This window comes from Lissotriton helveticus, chromosome 10, assembly GCF_964261635.1.
Source record: "Lissotriton helveticus chromosome 10, aLisHel1.1, whole genome shotgun sequence".
Classification (NCBI taxonomy): domain Eukaryota; kingdom Metazoa; phylum Chordata; class Amphibia; order Caudata; family Salamandridae; genus Lissotriton; species Lissotriton helveticus.
The window spans coordinates 94,399,386-94,423,788 of record NC_136071.1 but is presented as its reverse complement, the minus strand read 5'-3'; the positions used below and the strand labels follow the sequence as shown (position 1 = coordinate 94,423,788).

Here is a 24,403-nt window from a genome sequence, read left to right as displayed (position 1 = left end):
CACGGCCCGTGGAGGGAGTTCGGTGGGGCAGGGAGGCGGTGCGGGGGAGGGACAGGGTGGGGGGTGGTAAACAACGGAAAATGGATAATTGCAGGTAAGTAAACAATTTAATAAATAAAACGAATTTCGTAGCGCACCCTGCATAGCAAAATGCGATGCAGCGCGCGCTACGAAATTCGTTTTATTTATCAAATTTAGGGTTGGTGCCGCTCTTGTTCTCCGCACAGAGGTTTTCTCCTACCTTGGGGTTATGATAGATGATAAAATGAAATGAGGGCCTTTTATACGGAGTAAGAAGGGAGATTTAGTATGTGCTAACACTGCTGTTTTTAAGTTTGCTTCTAAACTGGGTAGGAAACCGATTGCAGCACTTTTGCAGATATATCAGGCAAATTGCATTGCAAAAGTTTACTATGGAAGTGAAATTTGGGGTTACATCACCATGGATGAACTACAAGTGGTTGAAAATACTTTTCTTAAACGTCTTCTATGTGTACCGCAGGATCCCTCAAGTTATATGGTTCATGAGGAGCTGGGGGTCCATTATTTATCGGATCTGTTGGCCCTTCAGCCTCTTTTATTGTGGCTGAAGTTATGGTTGCACGAGGGACCGATTCTAAGTAAATCAATTCTACAGGCGTGTATGGGTCTTGATCATGCCCATTATATCCCGTGGGTTACCTACATCAAGAAATACTTTGAGTGGTTGGGAAGAGTAGAACTAGTCTCCAACCCAGAATCCGTGCCCAAATTAGACCTGGGTTGGGTAAAGAAAACCTTTTTTACTCTGAGAATTGTCTAAAGGGAAGGGTGCGAGCTGAGGAAACTTAGCATCCGTAGATTTGTTATTCTGAAAACCGTACAATCTACTGAGCCATATCTATTAGTGCCTTTTAGTACCCATGATCGCTTTTTACTAACTAGGTTTCGCTTTGACCTCTTCCAACTTTTGCTGGCTCAGCCCCATGGGTGTAGTAGAGGACAGAGCTTAGAGTCCTGTGGCTGCGACAGTAAATCTCCACAGGACATGCTTAATTTTTTTAAAGATTCTCCGGAAAAAAAAGTATTATTCCAACCCTGAAATTACTGGATTTTAGGCAAGTACATCCAGCTTTTATATTTTTACAAATGTTATCCGGCGACATTATTCTAGCAATCCTTCGTTTTTTTAATTGTTCATGGCCCCAAGAGATTGTTAGGCGTTTCTACGACCTATTTTTAACTTACATTTTATCTTATTGTGTTCTATGTATGCACTGCAAAATGTGTCCCTTAAAGTACGAGCTGCCACTCGTGTTACTTCTCTGTATATGTATTGTTTTAGACTATTTCTATGGTTTTATGCAAAAACTGAAAAAAGTGATTGATTGATTGATTGATTGATTGATTGATTGATTGATTTAGTCCCTCATCTGGAAGTATAAATTAGTGTACAAAGTGAACAAGGTAAGCACACTCTCCGTTCTTTGTTTTAAAATGTCTTAAATTGCAGGCAATTGCTTGGCATGAAAAGTTCATTATGTATTGTATTGACTAATAATAATAATAGTTCTTTGTTGCTTAGATGCTAAGCCCTTGCCAAACAGCATACCACAATGAAAGGAAAGGACAAGCTGAAGTTCAAAGCCCATACTACAAAAGCTATAAAATTCATGATAAAAGCATTTAAAACTGATAAGAAACACTCAGACTATTCGTGAGACGCAAGACTTAGGGGCCCATTAGGATGGCGAGCGGATTGCCCCCGCCAGGCTGGCGGTAGCCATCGCCAGCCTGGCAGGGCAATCCGCCCGCCATCCGCACCTAAATTCCCTCCGGCCATATTAGGATGGCGGGGGGGACCACGGCGGACGGAAAGACCGTCCGCCACTTTTCAGAAAAGGTTTAATATGGTGGCGGTGTCTAATAGACACCGCCAGCCATATTATGATGGGCTGCTTTAGATGCCTTTCCGCGGCGGCGATGCTGCCACGGAAAGGCATGCGGTCTTCACTCTGGGGGGCCCCTGCGGGCCCCCAGAGTGAAGGAGAGGTGGGGGGGTGCACACGGGGGGTACCTGTGGTACCCCCCTGCATTTGCATAGACAAAGCGGCAGGTACTGCATTTGCATAGACAAAGCGGCATGTACTGCGCGGTGCCTGTCGCTTTGTCTATGCAAATGCATTAATGCATTTTTAGCATTGTGGCGGGCGGTGCTGAGAGCACCGCCCGCCACAATGCTACAAATGCAGGATGTGCCCGCCACTGTGGCGGGTACATCCTAATACCCCCCACGGGACCCCCGCCCTTATGGCGGGCGGTCCCAATCCCCGGTAGGATGACAGGCGGACAAAGTCCGCCCGTCATCCTAATGGGGGCCTTACTATACGGGACCTGGTAATACCCAAGCTATTGCATGGGTGGCCAAGCATGGAAAGCAAATGATGTAATTAAAGTCTGTCTTTGTACCCGATGAAGGGCTGTCACCTTTCGATTGAGAGAGCTGTTGTTTTAAATTTATTACACACTTACCACTTCTCCCCAGTACCCTAGGTGACCTGCCGCTAAAGCAAATAAAGGATGCCTGTGCGCTGGTACAGGCTCCCTCGGCCCAAAAAAACGGGTTGAGCAAAAGTCTCCTTTGCTGGTCTACAACAGGGCAGCTACACAGCAGATGAATCCCTGACTCTTGATTTTTGTAGCATAACCTGCAGGCACTATAGACACCCGGCCTCCCCAGAGTGGATTAAAATTCCTTAGTGGTAGAGCTACTGAACTCTTATTGAGGCTCTGGGCCCGTGTTTCTGCATTAAAGGGATCCATGATACAGGACTGTGGTTTCCCCACAAGGTAGGAGTCCTTTAAAGGCTGAGCCAGTGCAGCTCTGTCAACTGCAGTTAGATCCTGTTCCCAGGAGGCTACTTTAATTTGTTTGTTAGAAACTGTCATATATATATATATATATATATATATATATATATATATATATATATATATATATATATATATATATATATATATATATATATATATATATATATATATCGAAACAAGAGTCCAGCAATGCGTCTCCTCGCACCACCGCGGAACAGATCTCAAAACACCAAGGTAGAATTTCAAAGATGTGGCTTTATTTTTCCCTCGCCATCGGCATGACGCGTTTCGGCCGTCACAAAACGGCCTTGATCACATGGCCTCAAATTACCAATGGGGGTGTTTAAATACTGTGTCAAACATAGAGGTAGAAACGATAACAACGGATTAAGGGGTCAAGGACATGGAAAAAATACTTCTTTACACATATGTACAAAATATACAACTCAATGGACATTACGATATTGAGATGTCATGAACCTGAATAAAATGCTAGTGCAATATCAAGTTAAATTCATTTCAAGGTATATACAATCATGCCAAATGAGAAAATTAGAATTCAATCTACATTTCATACCAGTCAAAAACATATGTGCAAAATTCTTGTGACATGTCCCAAAAAACTCTTTGATACAAGACCTCCATCGATGTTATCAAAAAAAGTGCTCAAGTGCCCAAAGTGCATAAGGTTCTTGCAGTAAGTACATGTATGCTATGAAAGCAACCAATCATAACACAAAATGTCATGTAACTCAATGTACCTGCGCCAGTGTTATAGAAACCCACCACAGTTAAAAACAATCAGGCATGGCTGCTGATGCTAAGAGTTCACTATAGCCATAGTGACTAAATGTAGTATAAGAAACCAAGACCATTGCCTAAAAGCAAAAAATAATAAATTGCAAATAATTTTACATTATAGGTAGCTATAAGCTCATATTAACTGTGCTATACATGGCTGAAAAAATAGGAGAACATTCAAAGAACAGAGTTCACACAGTTCAGTGGGAAAAAGGTATCTGCATAGACTACTCAATTCAAGATTACTCCATAGGGATTTGCTAATGATGTATTTACAGAAAAACTTGTAAATCTTCCCCCCTGTTGAGCCCATTGGGTATTCTGGTATTTAAGAGGACAATGTACTTGCTCTCTAATTGTCTCAACATTTTTTCCCGATCCCCCCCTCGGGTGTTTTTGGGGACGGAGTCAATAACAAAGTAGGTGAGATGGTTCAAGTTTTTGGCATGTACAAGTTCGAAATGCCGGGCAACAGGATAATTGGAATCAGAGTTCACTATTGCCCTTAGATGTTGCAATATGCGGTTAAACACCTGTAACTTGGTGCTTCCCACATATTTGAGTTTGCACGTACACTCCAGAACATATACAGCGTGATCTGTACGACATGTATACAGGTCTCTGATGGGTGTAGGCATGGGATTGAATGGAGATTGAAATTCCACCGTGTTTGCCCCGAACTTGCACGCTCTGCATGAAATACATTTGTGGAAACCCTTTTTGTTAGAAATCTTAACCTTGTTATCGCTCACTTCTGGGCTAGTTCTTACTAGGCAATCTCTCATCGAGGGTCCTCTCCTGAATATAATGGAGGGTTCAATGGGCAGTAGCGGTGACAGGTTAATGTCTGTGTGGAGAATGGGCCAATGTTTTTTGAGGATGCCCCTTATTTTTCTCTCCTCAGTGTTGAAGGTGGTGATTAAACTGACCGTGTTGATGTCATGTTTAGGGGGGTTATCTACCTCTTCGTTCGCATTCTCAGAACCCTCTCCTCCAACATCATCAATACTGACACTCTTGGCTTTATCTCTAGCCGTTAGAAGATCATCCATCAGATAACCACGCTTTAAAAACCTCTGAATTGCCTCTTCCTGGCAGGTATTCAGATCAGACTCCAAACTACAAATTCTGCGCATCCGTATAAATTCCCCATAAGGGATACTTTTTATGAGGTGTTTCGGGTGCGCACTAGAGGCGTGCAGAATTGAATTACCCGCCGTATTTTTTCGGTGGAGTCTGGTGGCTAAGATGTTGTTCAGGATGTAAATGTCAACATCCAAGAACTGGATATTAGTTTTACTGATCTGGCTAGTGAATGAAAGGTTCAAGTTATTGTTATTGATGATTTTAACAAAGTCAGTGGCAGATTCCTCATCCCCTCTCCAAATCATACAAATGTCGTCAATAAATCTCCAATAATGGACAATATTATTGACGAAATCTGGGAGATGCCTGAGGACATGCTCCTCCCACCACCCAACATGGAGGCATGCATAGGTGGGAGAGAAGCATGCCCCCATAGCAACTCCTCTTAACTGCTGGTAAATCTCCTTATTAAATAAGAAGTAGTTATTCATGAGACACAACCTAATCATAGAAATCAACATTTCATTATGGTTCTTATACATAAGGTTGCGTTGGTTAAGATAATACTGTACAGCGTTAAGACCATCTGTATGTTTAATACTGGTATAAAGGGAGCTGATATCAAGGGCCACCAAACTATATCCCTCTTTCCACTCCACCTCTTTAAGTTTAGACAGAAAATGCCCAGTGTCCTTGATGTAGGAAGGTAAACTAACAACAAAATTCTGCAAAAAGAAATCAACATATTTAGACATAGGCTCCATAAGACTTCCTTGGGCCGAAATAATAGGTCGGCCTGGGACCGGAGACACTTGTTTGTGTATTTTGGGTATTAAATACATGGTAGGGGTCAAAGGATGATCAACTTTCAAATACCCCAATTCTTGCTTGGTTAAAAGACCTTCCCTCTTCCATTGATTTAGTTCTTTATGGATCCTATCTTTGAGGTTACGTGCTTCCCCAAAGTTCGCTTTTCTGTAACAGGATGGATTTAAAAGGTGGCAATTAGCTTCATTCATGTATTGATCTTTTGGCCAGATGACGATATTGCCTCCCTTATCGGCCTTATTGATAATCAAATTAGAATTGCTCCTCAATTTTTTCATTAAGTTGAAGTATTGTTTTTCCATGTATTTGAGTCTTTTGTTTTTTCTGGAAGTGTTGATTTGCAAAGCCTTCAGGTCCTCAGTGATCATATCATTAAAAGTGTCAATAGCATCCTTTGGCATTAGAGGCATAAATGTGGATTTAGGTTTAAATGGGGTTTCACTCGGTGCATTGATCCTCACCCCCATTCTGTCACATTTGGTATATTACAACCACTTCTCCCCAGAAAGAGAAAATGAGCCGCAAAATGAGTTTTAATCTTCCAATCGGCATATGTCTTACTGTCTTATGCATTTCGGTCATTTCTATGACCTTCCTCAGAGACGACACTCCTGCAGCTCACAGTGAAAGGCAGCCACACTACACCTCGACCGTAGCTTATTTCCCCCTGGTGGGCGTCACGTCAGGCAGTTTGTCCAATGCATGCTGGTCTGTGTAGTGCGTAGTCCCCTCTCCATTTGCCGCGATGATTTTATTGCCGTGCCGGAAGCCAAAGGTAAAGTCCTTTTCACTTCACCCAGGACCCGACCAAAGTCCAGTCTTTAGCCGCACCTAAGCACCCTGTATGTGTCTCCACTTCCAACGATGTGGTCCAATTGCGGGTGCTTTTAGGCGCTCTTTGTGGGCGGTGCGTTCCTCTTGGGCAGGACCAGCTCATACTGATTACAACAACTTCTCCACAGAAAGAGAAAATGAGCCGCAACTCCTCCCGGTTTTTAAAACGAGTTTTAATCTTCCAATCGGCATATGTCTTATATATATATGTGTGTGTGTGTGTGTGTGTGTTTTATGTATATATAGTATAAAAGGTTACATACATTTATATATTTTATAGTTATGTTATATATTAAAATATTTAATATTTATTTTTTTGCCCTATATATTTCTAATAAAAATCAATATTTCTGGCCATTTTAATGATATTTGTGTGAAACAATATTTGTTTTGAGATTTTTTAACTTACCTTTATATTTATAGGAAAACAATATTGTTATGGTTGATATTTTTTATGCTATATTTATGTATCGCAATAGTTGTGTTCTCGATAATATGTCACTGAACCTTCATGATTCTTACTTCAACACCACGCTGTGTCTTGAAGCTACAGGGTGTACTGATTACATTGTTTCAGGACAGGAAATAAGACAAACTTTAATGCAAGGAAATTCTATATTAATTTAAGGAACCTGACAGACACAGATTGGTTAGTGCTGGCAACTGGGAAGTTTTCATTCAGAATTAAGGAAGAATGATGCACTCAGGCACACAATGCTGACTGAAAAGAGCATAGTATATGACTATAGAATGTAAAAAAGGTAGTGCAGTATTGAAGAAAGTAGGGAATCTGGGTTAAGATTGAAAAAAGAAGGGAAGCGCAGCTAAGACTGAGGAAAACAGTAGAACTGAAGTAGGGTTGAAGAAAGCAGAACAGAAAGTTTTGGACTTGAAAAAGCTGGATAGAAACAGGGATCTTAGAGAGAGCAGAAGAGAAGCCTGGGATTTTAAAAAGTATCACATGAAAGATAGAATAGGAGAACACACGAACGACAGGAGAAGATTGAAGAAAAGACGCAAATTGATGGGACTGGAAAAGTAGGACAGAGATTGGTGAAAGTAAGTAATAAGAGGATTCAGAAAGAAGTGGGTGAAATTGAATTAAAAAGAAGTGTTAAGGTGAGACTGAAGCACGTATAGACTGAGTGGATTAGAGAAAGTAGAAGGAAGGCGTGGGGTTAGAAAAAGCAGGACATGGGTGAAATTGTGAAAAGCAGAAGAGTTCTTTTGGGGTTTTACAAAAAATATGTATGGGATAGAAGAAAGCAAAAGAGGAAGGAAAGGATTAATGAAAGGGTGGGACTGGAGGAAGCAGAAGAGAAAGAATAGAATTAGAGATAGTAGAAGGGAAAAGAAGATTGAAGTAAGCAACAGGAGTATAGAAGGGATAGAGAATTAGAGAGCGCAGAAGAGAATAAGTATGATTGAAGAAAGCAGAGTAATTCTGGGATAACTGCAAGCAGGCAAAATAGGATGGAATAGTAAACATCATAAGATAAATGGAAGCATAGGAAAACAAGGTAGATATAAGGTAGGTGTAAACAAAGAAGCAAAAGAAGGGAATTGAAAAAAGGTGAAAGTTGGTGATATTGCAGAAAGTACCAAATGGTTCGGATAAGAGAATTCAAAAATGTAATTAGATAGCAGAAGGGAGGCCGTGGAATTGTAGAAAGCAAACAGGAAAGGTTGTTTTAGAGAAAGCAGAAAGAAAATTAATGAGTTACAAATGATACAGGAAAAGGGTGGGATTAGAGAAAGCAAAAAGGAATTTGTCAATTAGAGAAAGCAGAAGGAAAAGGGTGACATTAAAGAGACCAGAAAGGAAAGGGTTAAAGTTGAATACACAAAAGACAAGGGTGGGACTAATGCAAGTAGAAAGAAATGGAGGGATTAAGGAAATTAGAAGAGACGGGATGTGATTAGGATTTAAAAAAGAAGAAGAGAAACTGTAGGCTTGGAGAAGGAGGGAAAATGTGTCATTATCGAACAAAGAAGGAAATAAGGGATTAGACAAAGGAGATGGCTGTATGCAGGATTACTGAAAGCATATTGGGATTAGAGAATTAGAGGAAACAAAAGGGAAACAGAATGATTACAGAAAGGTGAGGGAAAAGGGAGAGATTAGAGAAATCAGAAAGGCAGGATTACAGAAAGAAGAAGGAAAGGGGAGGGATTAGAGAACGTAGAATGAAAATGATGGGAATAAAGAGAGCAGGATGAAAAGCGGTGTGACTAACAAAAGCAAAAAAAATAGGGTGAACTTGATGGATGTAGAAGAGGAAATTGCTTAGCTGTGGAAATAAAGTGGTCCCACGCAGTGATTTACCTGTGACCTACCCTCCAGGCCAGCAGATGACGGTAGGTCACGGATACATCGGGGACACAGTTACTACTCCAACAGAATCAGAACTGTATTGTCCTGTACTGTAGCAGGTACAGTTGACACATTTTGATTGGGCACCTTCACTATATTCACCTCTGCTCCAAATCACAAGTAGGGTAAGCATTAGCTACCTAGTCCTGAAGAAATATCTAAAATCCAGTTTGGGCATAAGGCACAAAACATGCTGACACTACGTCATTTATCTTAAAGCGGTCTAGGTTCATTGGCTCCTGTGACAACGCCTGGGTTTTTACTCCTGTCAAGGGGACCACCTTATTAAAGCAGTCTTCAGTACCCCTAAAACAATTTTAAATCATCCAGCACACTACCCTACTCTTACATACTCACTTGCACTCATCATTACAGCTTAAAAAACATGAGATCTCCGATAAAAAGCCCCCTCAGGGAGACGTTGGGCATTGCAGCGCCGGCCCAACGAGGAGCAGCCCGGTGATGAAGCATGACACCCATCCGGGTGTGTGAAGGCAATTACTTCTGATCACTCGGATGCCCAGATCCAGTCGATCAGCTTCCCAGTCCCGACTGACGGCTTCTTATCTTTTCTTCCCTTTTCTGTCTCTCCTGGAGGAACATCATCCTTCTTCTGAGTAACTATGGTATTTTAGGACCGTGGGTGCTGAACCTTATAATCAGTTCCTAGTCCCCCCCTTGATTTACTAAAGTAATAAAAGGTAATGTGAGTTTAAGGAAAGCAGAGGTTGGTGCCAGGTTTGTGTCTGGGCCCATTAATAATTTTGCTGTCTGTGCCCTCCAGCCGTCCCTGCTTCCCTGTACTTGGCAGGCTCCTGCAACTGTACCACTCCCTGATGCCTCGTCTAATTCTTCTTTTCATTTGTTCACAGCCCTGCTGCTGCTGTACGACGTCACTAATAAATCATCGTTTGACAACATCAAAGTAAGTTAGCGCTGCAGATCAGGTAAAAGTAATGAAATGTGGAGAACGGAATATTAATATTGTCGATGTCCGTTCTTGTATTACCTTCGCTTTGAAAGCTTAATTTTGTTTCGCCATAATTTAGACTTTCTGATGTATGTGGGCATTCTCCTCTCTCACACCACAACTGATGTCCCTGGCAATGTATATCTATCTATCTATCTATCTATCTATCTATCTATCTATCTATCTATATATATATATATATATATATATATATATATATATATATATATATATATATATATATATATATATATATATATATATATATATACACACACATATACACACACCCCAACACACCTGTCCCTCTACAGACCTCTGTGAAACTATACATCAACATCTATGTTGGCCACTGTCCCCAGGGGTGTCTGCCCTTGAATTAGCACAACTGTCCCTGTGGAACCCGACACTGACCACTCATAATCTATGCATCAGTCATTTAGTTACCTAGTGTTGAGGTGATGTCTGTTCCTGGAATAGCACACTTGTCCCTGTGTGAAAGTACACCCACCTCTGTTAATCTATGCATCTGTCACTTGTTGCCTGATGTCCCCAGTGATGTCTGCTCTGGGATTAGCACACCTGCCCCTGTGTAACAGTAGGCAGACCTCTGTTAATCTATGCATCCGTCACTTGTTAGCGGATGTCCCCGGAGGTGTCTGCTCTGGGATTAGCACACATGCTCAGGTGTACCCGTCTGCAGTGTTGTAACACAGGTCCCCGCAGGGCTTTCCCCCCCAGAGAGGGGGGGGGCAATCTCCAGGGGCCCCCATCAGCACAATATTCTTGCTGGAGAGCTCCTGATTGAATCCGGAGGGTGGACCTCCACGTACCTTGCAGGGGGCCCCCTCAAGTTTCATTACGCCAGTATACCTCCGCAGACCCTGAGCTTAGTATGAGCCGGTGGTTGCAGGTGGGGGCCATGGGCACTAATTTTTCGGGATCACCAGCACTCATTATTCCTCATCAGACATTTTCCAATTGCAAGAGAGGGAATCACCCACTAACATTAAAGAGGGAGGAAGAGAAAGACCTAAAACCCCTCAGGAAAGGAGAAAGCAGGAACCTGCAAAAGTGAGATAAAGGGGAAGAGAGTGTCTAGTGGTCGATTAGAGGCATGAGGTGGTTTCCAAGCTGCACAGACTTGGTGTTCATCGCGCTGACATTTAATAGCGCCGACAGCGGGCTTCTGAGCAGCTCTTTGGGGACCGGTACTTGACAAATGAATCACTGCACAGACCTTTGTTAATCTATGCATATGCTCTGCAGTTGTCCTGTCTGTACATAGTGTGCCATTGTGCAGGACAGAGTGTTTTATTTGGTATTTTATAGAGAGCCAACATATAGCCTAGCAGCCTCTTCACAACCACAGACCCACCTTTTTTGCACTGGCTGAGCTAGAGTTCTTCAACAGAGTCTAAACCCTGTTTATGGCATACATTCCAACCACTTTTACAGGCTAGCTTGGCCCTGTTCTTCCACAAGGTGTAAGGCTAGTCCCTTTTCCATGTTTGTGCCCATTATTTGTTCAAACAGGATGTCCTGCATTCAGTGGCGTAGCAAGGGGGGGGCGGTCTGCCCCAGGCGGCACGAGTTTTGGGTGTGGCGGCCTCCCCCCGCTCTTAACTGCAGCCATTGCAGGCGGCAAACAGAAATCGCCATCACCCTTACTGCTCTTACATACGCCGTCGCGGAATGGCAAACGAAGGGAACGCGACAGGCGGCCAGAGGTCTAGCTACGCCACTGCCTGCATTCTTTATGTGTACTCTGCACTGAGGGTCTCCGTGCACAGGACAGACATACTGAGGACTTTTAGTGATTTTGTGACTGCCATTATAAGTATTGTGCATTGTGCTGGGTGGATGTCTTATATTCTCTTCTATATATATTCTGTTTCTGTGACCTTTGTGAATGGTACAAGACAACTGTGCAATATTATCTCTTTATTCACACTCAATGTAATAGCAAACAAGTACTAAATTTGTGCTGTGTTTGTGGTACTCAGCACCATCACTAATTTGTTTACAGCAATATGCATCCGTTAGCATCTACCACATGGCAGTGCTCTTTGTATTTATGCTGAGTTCATTAGTGGGAAAAAACAAGGGTGGCTGGGCCCAATGGGAAGGAGGGTAGGCAGGGCCACACTACTATGAAATAGAAATATTTGCCTATGCCTCCGAACTAGTTAGAGTACACACTGATTCATGTACAAGTAAACCACAATTTATTAGTTTACCCAAACAACAGTTTATGTTTTCAATTTTTACTCAATTTACAAAAAAGATATTCAGAAAAAAACAGAACTAAGACCACTATCAACCTCATGTCTTAGCCATATACAATTTTAAAAAGACAATTTATACATATATACAGTGAAACAGACATGTATTTGACATTTTGACAAAAAGTGACTTTTTACCATAAATAAATATCACCATGAATACATTTATAGAACATGGACAAAATAACCTTACACATTTGTGAATAATGAAGAACTTTTACCAACAATCACAAATGACGGGAGGAAAGAAGAGAAAAGAGTGTTTTCAAAAACAAATTCAACTCCCACGACCTGAACAAGATACAATCAATTAAATTTCAGGAACATTGCCCATTTCGGCAACGGGGGTTCTGATTCTGAAACCGTGTTTTGCCAAACAGTGAGTCGCTTAGTGAATCGCAAATATCCATAAACCTCCGCTCAGTGTACTTGCTCCAGACCGGCAGACAAAGGGATGTGAATGTCCCTGGCATGTCAGAACCCCCGTTGCCGTCACCGCGGACCGGTGTCCAAAAAATAAATGAGCACAACCATAAGTGTTTAAAGGCATCGCACAGTTTGGCAAAGATTCCAAGAATAAGGCAGCGTAAACCATACAGCATAGACGACATTCCCATGTAAACAGGAGTGACTGTGGGCAGGATTAATACAAGTTCCCATGGACTAGATTCATACTGCCCTGACGAGAATCCTGCAAGTCACTAATCAGGATTCGAAACGCGTCGGCACCCCCTTTTTCTTGTTCACTGGCCAGTTGGCCATTGTTATTGATGCAGAAATGGGCAATGTTCCTGAAATTTAATTGATTGTATCTTGTTCAGGTCGTGGGAGTTGAATTTGTTTTTGAAAACACTCTTTTCTCTTCTTTCCTCCCGTCATTTGTGATTGTTGGTAAAAGTTCTTCATTATTCACAAATGTGTAAGGTTATTTTGTCCATGTTCTATAAATGTATTCATGGTGATATTTATTTATGGTAAAAAGTCACTTTTTGTCAAAATGTCAAATACATGTCTGTTTCACTGTATATATGTATAAATTGTCTTTTTGAAATTGTATATGGCTAAGACATGAGGTTGATAGTGGTCTTAGTTCTGTTTTTTTCTGAATATCTTTTTTGTAAATTGAGTAAAAATTGAAAACATAAACTGTTGTTTGGGTAAACTAATAAATTGTGGTTTACTTGTACATGAATCAGTGTGTACTCTAACTAGTTCGGAGGCATAGGCAAAGAGTTCATTAGTGGAGCATTAGCTTTTTAATGCACCTTGAAAAAATTATAAAGCTAGGACTTTAGTCTATAGTTTAAAGTTACAAGTGACTGGTGCCAGCCGCAGTAGACTCGTGTCTAGTGATGGGGCCATGGGCCCTTGCACATATTTTTTTTAATACATGAATCACTGCATGTTTTGGTGGAGAAGTGTGGCTCAATGGTTAGAGCAGCAGGCCCTGATGCAGAGGTCTGGCCCGAGACCAGGGCTCAATTCCCGCCTCGGCGGGTCTTGGGCTCAATTTCCCCGGACCTGATAATTCTCGCCTCGGTGCCTATTCTAATCATGGGTCCCACTCTACAACTCTGGGCATAAGCTTGCTTAATCTCCAAAACGGCCCCAACAGCGCTGGGATGCCTGGCTTCACCTTGGGGGTGCCCAGGAGTGGAGATTTCACAGGGAAAAGCCAGGAAGGGTTCCATAGCGGTATGACTACAGCGCCAGGATGCCCCTTTGCTGGGGCAGCAATGCGCTTTACAAGTACAAATTCATTTCATTTCAACCAGAAATAAGTTTCAGGCTTGTTGGGCCTCATCAGCAAAGTACAGCGTGAGTCCTATGAACAACAAGCTACGGGACTGGAATACGGCCCAGCAAAATTACCAGTGGGGGAGAGTAATCCCAGCATTCCATCCATCACTTTTCTTTTCTCACTGAGATGTCCTAAGTGGGTTTGATAGGACCAGACAAAGGTTCTAAGCTTGCTCTGCTGAAGAACTCAAGCTGCACCTCACTGATGAGGCCCAAAAAAGCTGAAAATGGCTGAGGTTGTTGGTGCTCATGTGTTGAGGGGATTTGGTCTAGCAGATTAGACCAGACTGTGCCTTTCTGTGTGGAGTCATGACCGATTAGCATAGGATTGGTTCCGGTATGTAGTGGCACAGTAAGCAAAAAAAGTTGTGAACTATAATGTGGGCCTGAGGGAGAACAGCCATTACAACGCGGGGATTATCCCGCACTACCATTACAACGCGGGGATTACAACAAAAGACGTTACAACGACTTTCGCTGGAGGGCGCTGTTGGATAGGGAATAGTTTAATTTTCTATCCAACACCTTCCCTACGGTCAACGTGGGCTGGAGTTGGAATAGAAAATTAAACTATTCCACTATCCAGCCCCCTCCAGCGAAAGTCGTTGTAACGACTTTCGTTGTAATCCCCGCATTGTATTGGCATGCAGGGTAAATGCAAGCGGGCCAGAGCAATTACCAGTGGCTGGAAAAATGCATGCATTCCACTCACTTGGTTTTGTTTTTGTAAATGAAAAGCACATTTTGTCATGGGGTGAACATGAGGAAGCCTAGAGCTGTTCTTTGTTTTTCTCTCAGTTATCATGGTATCATGTGGCACAAATAGAAGGCATCCCTTTATTAGACCTATCAATGTAGTTCTCCCCTGAGGAAAATCACCAGTAAACATATAATCAGTAATTGTGTTACACTCATTGCAATTGCTGCCTCAAATATCGGTCTGTCGTGTTTCGATGGTGTATCTCTATGCACCAGTGACTCTTTCAAACAATTTTCCCTTAGATTTCCAAATAGTGGTGCAGCATTATCCTAGGTTTATATAACGTTCCAATGCTTGAGTATTTTATTTCCCACTTTTATGCACATCTCACATAAAACCTATTTCCATTGTTCATCCTTGCATTCTATCTTTTCATATTCCCTCTCTTTAAACATGGTTCTATGGTTATCAGATGTGGGTCTCTTGTTTGTGCCAGAACTAGAAAATGTAATAAGCCTCAATAAATGAGGGTAGGTTCATCAACATACTTCCTATTCTTGATGTTGTTTATTTTTTAACTTGCCACAAATGTTTATGTTGGTAAAGTGCAGGAATAATGTTAGACCCCATGGTGCTGTCCTACAGTTGTAATACAAACTCATACTGTGGGACCAATCATAGGTGTTGTAAAATAACTCCATGGTTAACAAATATGGTAGAAGGCTTGAGTGGGTCTGACAAAATAATATAAACAATGAGAGCGCTCTCTATGTTTTTCAACATTTTATAGAAAATAGCTTTCATTTTTAGTACCATATTTCCATATATTCCTTTTCTCCTTAATTTTTCTTCTGTTCCTTTTTTTTCTTTCATTTTTACAAAAGTTTGTATATGATGAATTGACATGTATAAAAACCTTAATAATGCTTTATATTTCCATATGATAGCAATTCGTCTTGTGGCTCACCAATGCTCCCTTCTTGCACTTGCCTGCAAGTATAGTCTTGCTTCCATTTCAGACAGAAATGCTCCAGAGACTTCTTGTGTATCTTACCCAAAGCAGGAGAGTAATAAAGTTGGTGCCCTTGCAGCTGTGGGGCACACAGTTCTAAAGTTCATATGGTATTTGTGTTTTCACCAAGAGTGCATGCTGTAAGTGGTATCTTTTGCTTCAATTTCTCAATTGTGGTCCCACTGCAAGATGGGGATTGCAGCAAGTGACCGTTTTCGCTGAGAACCATGCACTTTTTTATTTATTGTATTTTATTGTGACATAATGATTACAATAAATTGAACTGGTATCCTTGGTGTGCTGTCTAGCCTACTCTGTGTCGGGGTACCTCAAGAGCACTTTCAAGTACTGGAGGTTTTCAGGTACTGAGGTCTTTGCTGGGTCAACACACCTTCAACTTCCTCAGGGTGAGGAATCTGTACCTGGTTGGCATCATTCCTGTGAAGTCTGAAGTCCTAGATTTCCCCAAGGCCTGGAGATGTAGGGCCTCATTTATGAAAAGTGACGCATCGCTGCGTGAAAACAGCAATGCGTCACTTTTCATTGCGCCCCCCTTGCGACACCAATGATGCATCATATTTACAGTATGACGCATCATGGCGCAAGGAGTTACAGATACGTCAGTATTTCTGACGTATCTGTGTGGCGCAAAAGCGACGCGTTGCTGGAGTGTGTCACAAAAGTGACGCAACTCCAGCCATGTGTCCTTTCACATGGGGCAAGCCCCATGTGAAAGGGCCTGCATCAGTCTTACGCCTGCTGTGAGGCAGGCGTAGGAAATTGACGCATTTGTGTCCTAGAAGTGACGCAGTGAAATCTTATAGATTTCACTGCGTCACTTCTATGACCCTTTCTTGCGTCAGAATGCCCCCCTGCATACATTATACCTGGCGCAGGTATAATGTGGCGCAGGGGTTTACAAAGTGACGCATCTACCTAGATGCGTCACTTTGTAAATATGGTGCAACAAGGCACATTTTTTACGCTGCTGGTGCGTCACCAAAAAGTGACGCACCGGCGGCGTAAAGTGACGCAAGGGGTCATAAATGAGTCCTCTAGTACGGCTGCATCTAGCATTACTGAAAGGTTATTGTTTAGCTACAGTAAACTTGTAGGACTGGATTTGCAAAGGTAAACTTACCCTTCTGAGTAAGTTTACTACTTTTTGGTATTCACAAACTACATGTGGAGTTCAACGACTCCTCACTCCATATACTTATGTGTGCAGAGCTCTCCGCCCGACTACATCGTGTCTAGGTGCGGAGAACTCCACACACAGAAGTATAGGGAGTGCGACGTTGTAAAATACGATACATACTTTGTGAATACCAAAAATAAACAAACGTACACACAAATGTAAGTATATCTGTCATTCGGGCTGGTAGTTTGTGAATACCCCAAAAATTGTAAACTAACACAAAAGTGTACGTTTCCCCTTGTGAATCAGGCCTTTAGCTTGTGAATACCCAAAAAATTGCAAACTAACTCAAAAGTGTAAGTTTACCTTTGTAAATCAGGCCCACAGTCTCAAAGTTACCATACATTAATTGGTGGTTTGACCGACAATGTTTTTATCCTGCAAGAAGTGACATTTCTCTCTCCCGCTTTCTACAAATTAATTGCCGCAGTGAATGATGTCTCTGAAGCCGCATGGGGTTACTTCCCATGCGGGTTAAAGCTAAATACGTGCTGTGGGTAATGTTTTGATGCATGTGTTGTGATCTCCCACAGATTATATATTAATTGGCCCTTTGAGTGATGGTTCTAATGGTAGGAAATGTCCTGTCACTCTATCAATAAGTTAATTGGGGCTGTGAGTGATGCCTCTCGGGGTCCGCAGGACGCGTCCACGCTGTTCACAAGTCGTTAGGGTCTGCCAATGATGTCGTAATTGTGAAAATGCTAGACTGCATTTTAATATTCTGTGAAATATCCTCACCCCATCAATGATTAATGATAAAAAAGAGCAATTACTTTTTTGTAAGCAAAGACCCATAATCTCCTGCTGGCTTTGAAGAACAATAAGCTTGTCATTTCCAATGGCGGCTGGCATGTACAGAGGGTGGTAAGGCGGGAACATACACAAAATAAATATACACTTATCTTCCTGCACAACACGATGTCCTCCTTCAGTCTTCTCTGAAGGCAGGCTCCAACGCGGGACCCAGCCATTTCCCCTATCCAATCCCGGCACTGCTCTCAACAGCATGAGAGCAGCGCCAGGGTTGGAGGGAGCGGCCTTACTCAGCGCTCTCAAGAACACTGGAGGCCTGCGCTTTCTGTAGCCCAGCTGTCTGAGACAGCCAGGCTAGAGAATGAGCCTGTGTGTTGGCCTTCGCAAGACGGCCGGCCAAAGAGACATGTGCATTTTAAAGCGCATAGCTCCCTGCTGCCACTCGGCAGCCCTGGCCCGCCCCGTCCTATTCCTCAGTTTAGGACCGTCGGTTACTGAAAAAATATAATGGTAATAAATAAACTTTAGTCATAAAAGAAACCCCTTTGGTTTGATATTCACTGGTCAAACCATTCTTACACAAATCACCCCAAAACAATAAAATTACAGTGGACACGAGGGATGTAAACAAAAAAGATAACAAATCTAAAAAAGTACAAATTTATTCATAGTTAAAAAGCATATATATTATGGTGCATACATAGGCTTTCCTGCTTTCAGTTTCTATTTTTGGTAAATTCTGGTGGCGTTTTTTCAGTGTTTTCAATATCTTAAAAAACTGTTGTTATCAGTGGTTACACATTTTCTCGCCACTAAAAACAACAGAAAAAGTGTTTTTCCGGTGTTTATGGAACCTTTTGCTTTTATTGTTGTTTGCTTTCTGCACTGAAAGAACATGGTATATAGACAGTGTACGTATAGCGTATATGAGGTCCAAATAGATTTTTGCAAATTAATCTTATTGTAGTACACCTTACAATACTTCTTCAGTGAGTCTTTGGGTCATGTGCGCTCGCTCTTTCCTTCCCATGTAAACTTCTGTGAAAAGGCCCTCTCAGCATTCTTAGCCCATTGGGCTGAGAACCATCAGCTAAGGGACACAGTTGAGATGACTGTTTCTTTGATGGCACATAAAGCACGAAATGATAAATATTTGTGTTTTAGTTCCTGTGCATTAGAAACCAGTGCACCAGAATGGACTAAAAAGTAAATAGCATCCCTTTTTAACTCTTAAGATTGTAAAGATGCTTTCAGCAAAACATCTAACTGTGGCAAGGATCTACTACAGGGAATCACTTCAGCTCGGGTATCAATTTTGACAGGTCATCAAACAACTTTTTTATATACGTTGCTGAATCACTGCAAATACAAACAATATCACTCCAATCTTTGTTGAACTTGGAATTAACCTTTTTTGCAGAGCATTACAAGTGACACTGCGTTCCATGTTTTCCAAAAGTCTGGTGTCATGTTTTCACCACTATCCCAGATGCTTGGTGATATATATACTTGTCACTATACCTTGCATTGAATGTTCAAAGCCTGAGGTGTTGGCAATTCGCCTACTATCAATACTGACCCACTAGAAACTATGGTCTCATGTATTAAGGGTTTTTACCCATTCTCTGTGGGTAAATGTGATGACACATATTAGGAAAGATTTTTATGAAACCAGCCATTTTACCTATCGGTGAAAGAATCAAATGCAGCCAAAATATCAAATAGGAGTTTGATATTTCCTGATTCTCTATAGTTTATAAAATAATTAAACTAGACCTAAAACATGAAACTCAACCCTGCATCTTTAGACCAAAGGCCACAAAACTGAAAAAGTAAAAGGAAGAAGAAACAATATTTTAGTGGCATCCCTAAAGAACAAAACTCAAGCAGAATAATGTTAGCCAGTCTTTCTTACTTCTACTTGTATAAAAAAGTTACATTGTATTGACCCCTTCAGGAAGAAAAAAATGACTTTCACTCTCTTTTTCCTTTCTTTGAATGGCATTTAGTTTGTGGTTGTCCAGGTGTTTTTTCAGTGTTCATATGTTTTCACCGGTGAGGGCTATTTGTCTTTCAGTGGGGTTTTATCAGTTATTATAGGTTTAAACCTAAAACCCCACAGCCTATGCATACAATACATAACATTTAAATAGCCTGGCTAGGCAATAGTATTCAGATCATGTGGTGTACAGCACACTGTAACCTTTGTTTAAAAAAAAACACATATATCTACATAAAAACACATGTATTTATATATAGTACATGAATTTATATAGCGCAAATCACCGACCTGGTATCTAAGTGCTTGCTTAGGGAACCCGTCCTGGTATTCCCCTGTGAGATACCCCAGCAGGGTATCCACAAGGTGAAAGCCAGGCATCCCGCCGCGAGGGGCCATAGTGGAGATTAAGCAAGCTATTGCCCAGAGTCGCAGAGTGTGACCCCGTGAGTCGAGTAGGCACCGGAGCGAGAATTGTCGAGTCCGTGGAATTTTTGAGCCTGAGACCCACCGAGGCGGGGAATCGAACCCTGGTCCACGGCTGATCTCAGCTTCCGGGTCTGCCGTCTCTAACCACTGAGCCACGCTTCTCCACACAGAAGTATACAAAAGAATTTAGGGACAAAAGAAAAAGCAAAAATTATTTCCTGCGTGGGCAGTCCACCCGAGTGTTAGAGAATTTTGAATATGGTAGTCCTTGCTCTGCTGCATTTTCAGAGTTGAAGGCAGACAACTTGTTTCTAAATGACTGCAATGGTGTGCTTTGATGCACCAGATGCCATGTTATACAAAGTGCGCCAGGGGCACAAGGGCATTTGCACCTGTGTGTTCTACCCCCGGGACACTTTGGTATTACAGAAGAGCCGTAGATGCTAGTGTGGCCCATTCTGTAATATGGGTTGTGGGTAATGCACATTCTCTGCACCCGTACCATATTGCAGAGACAAGCACAAGGACAAACAAGCCATTAGGGTGTGCACTGATTGTGTTCCACAAAGAAGGTGCAGACATCCTGTGCCCCCTGAAGGCACCTTTTGGGAGGGTGGTGTACAGGTGTTGATGGAACCCCACCCATATATCCCCCAGGAGGCGGGTGTAGTCACCCACGCCACCTACCTATGGGGGAATCGCTTTCCCCTCCTGAAATTCATGACAGATTCTCTCTATGTGAAAACAGAACTGAGGTTGGAAACCATGACTTTCTCTCTTACCACTATGATCTTCACAGTGTAGATGAGAAATGTTGATCCTGTAATCCTGCAAATGGTTATGTTCTATACCAGGTGAACCCTGGGTGTTTGGAGGTGTAGCTGGCATGAAGCAGCACTTATGTGTGAGGCTGATTTATAAAGGAAGTGTGTTGTAGGAGTGTAGGTTGTATGTCCGTACACTTCCATCTTGTAATCTGTCCCTGAAGCTTCATGTGTAGGCGACAGCCATGTCTTTATTGCTTTCTGGACATGTAGATGGTCGCTAAGTATCAGCGGCGGCTTCTCAGCCCCCCTGTCAGCATCCTTAAACATGAAAAATAAAACGATAATAAGCCAGGTTTAATATAGTTTTCTCTTTCTTTCTAGCAGTCGAGTTTTGGGTGCGGGCCAGGCACGAGGGGAAGTGTTTCACACTGGTATACAGTGCGCATGATGGTTTGGCCGGCCGTCTGAGTCCCACCAAACCGTCCTGAGTCTGAGTCCCACCAAATCGTCGTGCACACTTAAGCGGTCTCCACCCCGAGCTGCATTGATTGGTTGGAGACAGCAGGCACGGGCTCCCAGTCTTATTGGGAGCACAAATCATGGTGCTCAGGGCAATCCTGACGCTGCTTTATGCTGCCACCAGCAGCATAAGAGCAGCGTCAGGATTGGCCAGTAGAGCCTGTACCTCCAGAGGAGCTTAGAAAAGTGTGATGCGGCAATCTGGTGATGCGGCAGGTAAGTTGATCTTTTTTTATTTGTGTCGTCTGCCCCCCGCCGGCCACTCTTCCGAGATACTAGCTGTCACTGCTAAGTAGCATTATTAACCCTGTGTAGTGAACTCCTCTCCGCTCGTGGAGTTTGCAGAGTTTTCCGCACTCCACGTTACGCAGAGCTCGCTGAGTTCCCAAAAACTCCGCCCCGCATAGCGGAGCGTAGTTTTTTACCTTGCTCACGTTTGTCAAAGTCAAGTTGGCGACCACGAGCGAGAAAAATCAACCTCCTGGCGAGATTTTTCCTCGTTTCCGATCGCCAACATCAAGTTGGTGAGCACAAGCGTGGAAAATCAACTTCCCGCCGCGATTGCTCAACGCGAGGGGAAGTCAGGTTTCTCATTGCGAGCGGTCGCGAGTAAAAATCCACTTGAGCGGCAGAAAAGGAAAGGAGGGACCGCTTGCGCAGTGCATGGTGCCGTTCGCGATGATTGCACAGTGCAGAGAAGAATTCGGCACTGCGCAATCACCGCAAACTGCATTTTCTATCCTACTCCACCGCTTGCAGAGCTCCGCCTAGTGCGGCTGAGTTTTTTTGCACTTCGCGGTGTTCCGCGTAGTGCAACTCCGCGACCTCCACCCAGGGTTAATCCTTATCCATGCAGTTCCAAAGCTTAGATGTACTGAGCAAGAAATCCCAACAATGTGAGATTTTTCAAACAAATGGATAACCACAAATAAGTGTGAAAATGTCTTCAATAGCGTAGGCTGAATGAAACGTATATCCTGAAAGCAAAGAAGCCAGTCGATTTGAGAAGGATGTCTAGTCTGCAAAGCAGGATTCATTAAGCGGCAAAGAGCTCTAACCCTGATGAGAAATTAAGGAGACGAATAGTAATCAACATGATCGGATGCAGCATGATTATCCCCTCAGGCAAGAGATGAATGGGGCCTTGGGCTTGGTTTTAATTTGACAGCATTGGGATGGTAGAGCCTGATTGATGGTGGATTGTGGGAGCCTCTATCTGCGCCTGAAAAGAAAATGAGGCAGAGAAAGAACTTTGATGTCTGCTTTAAGGAAAATATCTGAAATAAATAGAAGGGAGCAGGAAACGACTGCACGTAGTAATTAGGAGGCCGAGCAATGTTTCCCTAATTAAAAGCCTTATCAATAGTACATGGTCTATTATTTCTGACAATTACCTGTATAAGAGATGGGCAGTGAAAAGAAAGATCAGTTAGACTGCACAGTGCAGGCGATTGATGACTGACATCAGTAATCTTAAAGTGCAGGTTTATTTATGTAGCTAGTGTGAGACGATTCTTTTGCTCCTGTGAGAATTGGTGCCACCACTCACATTTCAATGTGGCTGTTAGTGCCCAGACTTTATCAAGTTTTATATATATATATATATATATATATATATATATATATATATAAAACCAAAAACGCCCAGAAGCTTGAGGCCGCACAGCACTGCAGGTGAGTAACAACTCTATTTAAACAAAGCAGGCAGCTTAACATCCCTTTGAAGTCCATGGCCTGACGCGTTTCGATGCCGCTGTTTGCATCTCCTCAGAGGCCGTGTCAGCGGAGGTGATTAGTGGCTACCGCATCTCCCCTGCGTGTTTGCATAATAGGGGGCTTTCAGTGCTCCTCCTTTGGTGGCAGTTCATTTTTAAATGCACGCTGGGATTTGAGGTCTCATTTTGCCAATTAACGCCCTCTAGTGGGTTACCTCCGCTGCAGCTAATTATGGACAAATAGAGTTGTTACTCACATGCAGGGCTGTGTAGCCTCAAGCTTTTGGTTACACACATATATATATATATATATATATATATATATATATATATATATATATATATATATGTATGTATATATATATATATATATATATATATATATATATATATATATATATATATATATATCCCCACAGATTGCTCTGATTTAAGGCCGCACTCCGCATCAGATATGTCACTGACCTTTATTTTCCAAACATGCAGTTAAAGTCCCAGTTATTGAGTCCCTGGCCTTACGCACGTTTCAAAGCATTTGCGCTTCTCATCAGAGGCCTGAAACAAAGAATCCTTTTGTTGCAACCACGTCTCCCTCGCATTGCTGAACTTTTCAATTGGCCTCCGGTGTGTCTTAATTAGAGTTCTCTTTGCATGCTGGTAAACGTAGTTCATTTATGCATCTTTAAATCCTGCAATGGATCGATTCTCTGCTCATTATTCCAGGACGTGTTACTTTGCAGCCCTCCATTGGGCCCCAGAACGAAAACTGCATGATGCTATTAATTTACCGATGTGCCCATACAGAGAGGGTTCTTTATCTCCCTTGCGGACCCGTTGAGTGTGGGCGGTGCGTCGCCTCCACAGCCGTAGCCTCCGCGTTAAACATATCCCCACAGATTGCTCTGATTTAAGGCCGCACTCCGCATCAGATATGTCACTGACCTTAGTTCTGACTTACTCTGACTCACCCCTAGACTTCATCCCCCAGGATTAATGTACCAGGAGGGGCATTTGCTAATTTGATGAGAATGGGGGCAGGGCCTCCGACAAGGTCTGAGCAATCCTAATGTGGGAAACTTACTTGTGGCAACATTAGGACCTCTTGGCCCCCAACAACCCTCAGCAGCCAAGTGGACTTCATCCCCCAATCGGTAGTGCACCAGGAGGCACATTGACAGAGTGACTAAAAAAGGGTCAGGACCTCTAATGAGACCTGAGCAATCCCGCTGTGGGGGACTTACTTGTGGCAACAATAGGGGTTTATGGTCTCCAACAACCCTCAGCAGCCAAGGGGACTTCATCCCCCAACCAGTAGTGCACCAGGAGGCACATTTGCAGAGTGGTTGAGAAAGGGGGCAGGGCCTCTGATGAGACCTGGGCAATACCCCTGTGAGGGACTTACTTGTGGCAACAATAGGGTTTTGGCCCTCAACGACCCTCAGCAGCTAGGGTGAGTTCATCCCCAAACCCAGCCACG

The 24,403-nt window shown here is 42.7% G+C and overlaps 1 protein-coding gene across 1 annotated transcript in view; it reads left to right on the top strand.

Moving 5' to 3' along the window:
• Window positions 1-24,403, top strand: part of RAB26 (RAB26, member RAS oncogene family) — a 904,454-nt gene that overhangs the window by 565,160 nt on the left and 314,891 nt on the right. Inside the window, exon 5 of the mRNA XM_078664850.1 lies at window positions 9,649-9,701. Coding sequence (XP_078520976.1) covers window positions 9,649-9,701 — 53 coding nt within the window. The remainder of the gene's footprint in view (window positions 1-9,648; window positions 9,702-24,403) is intronic.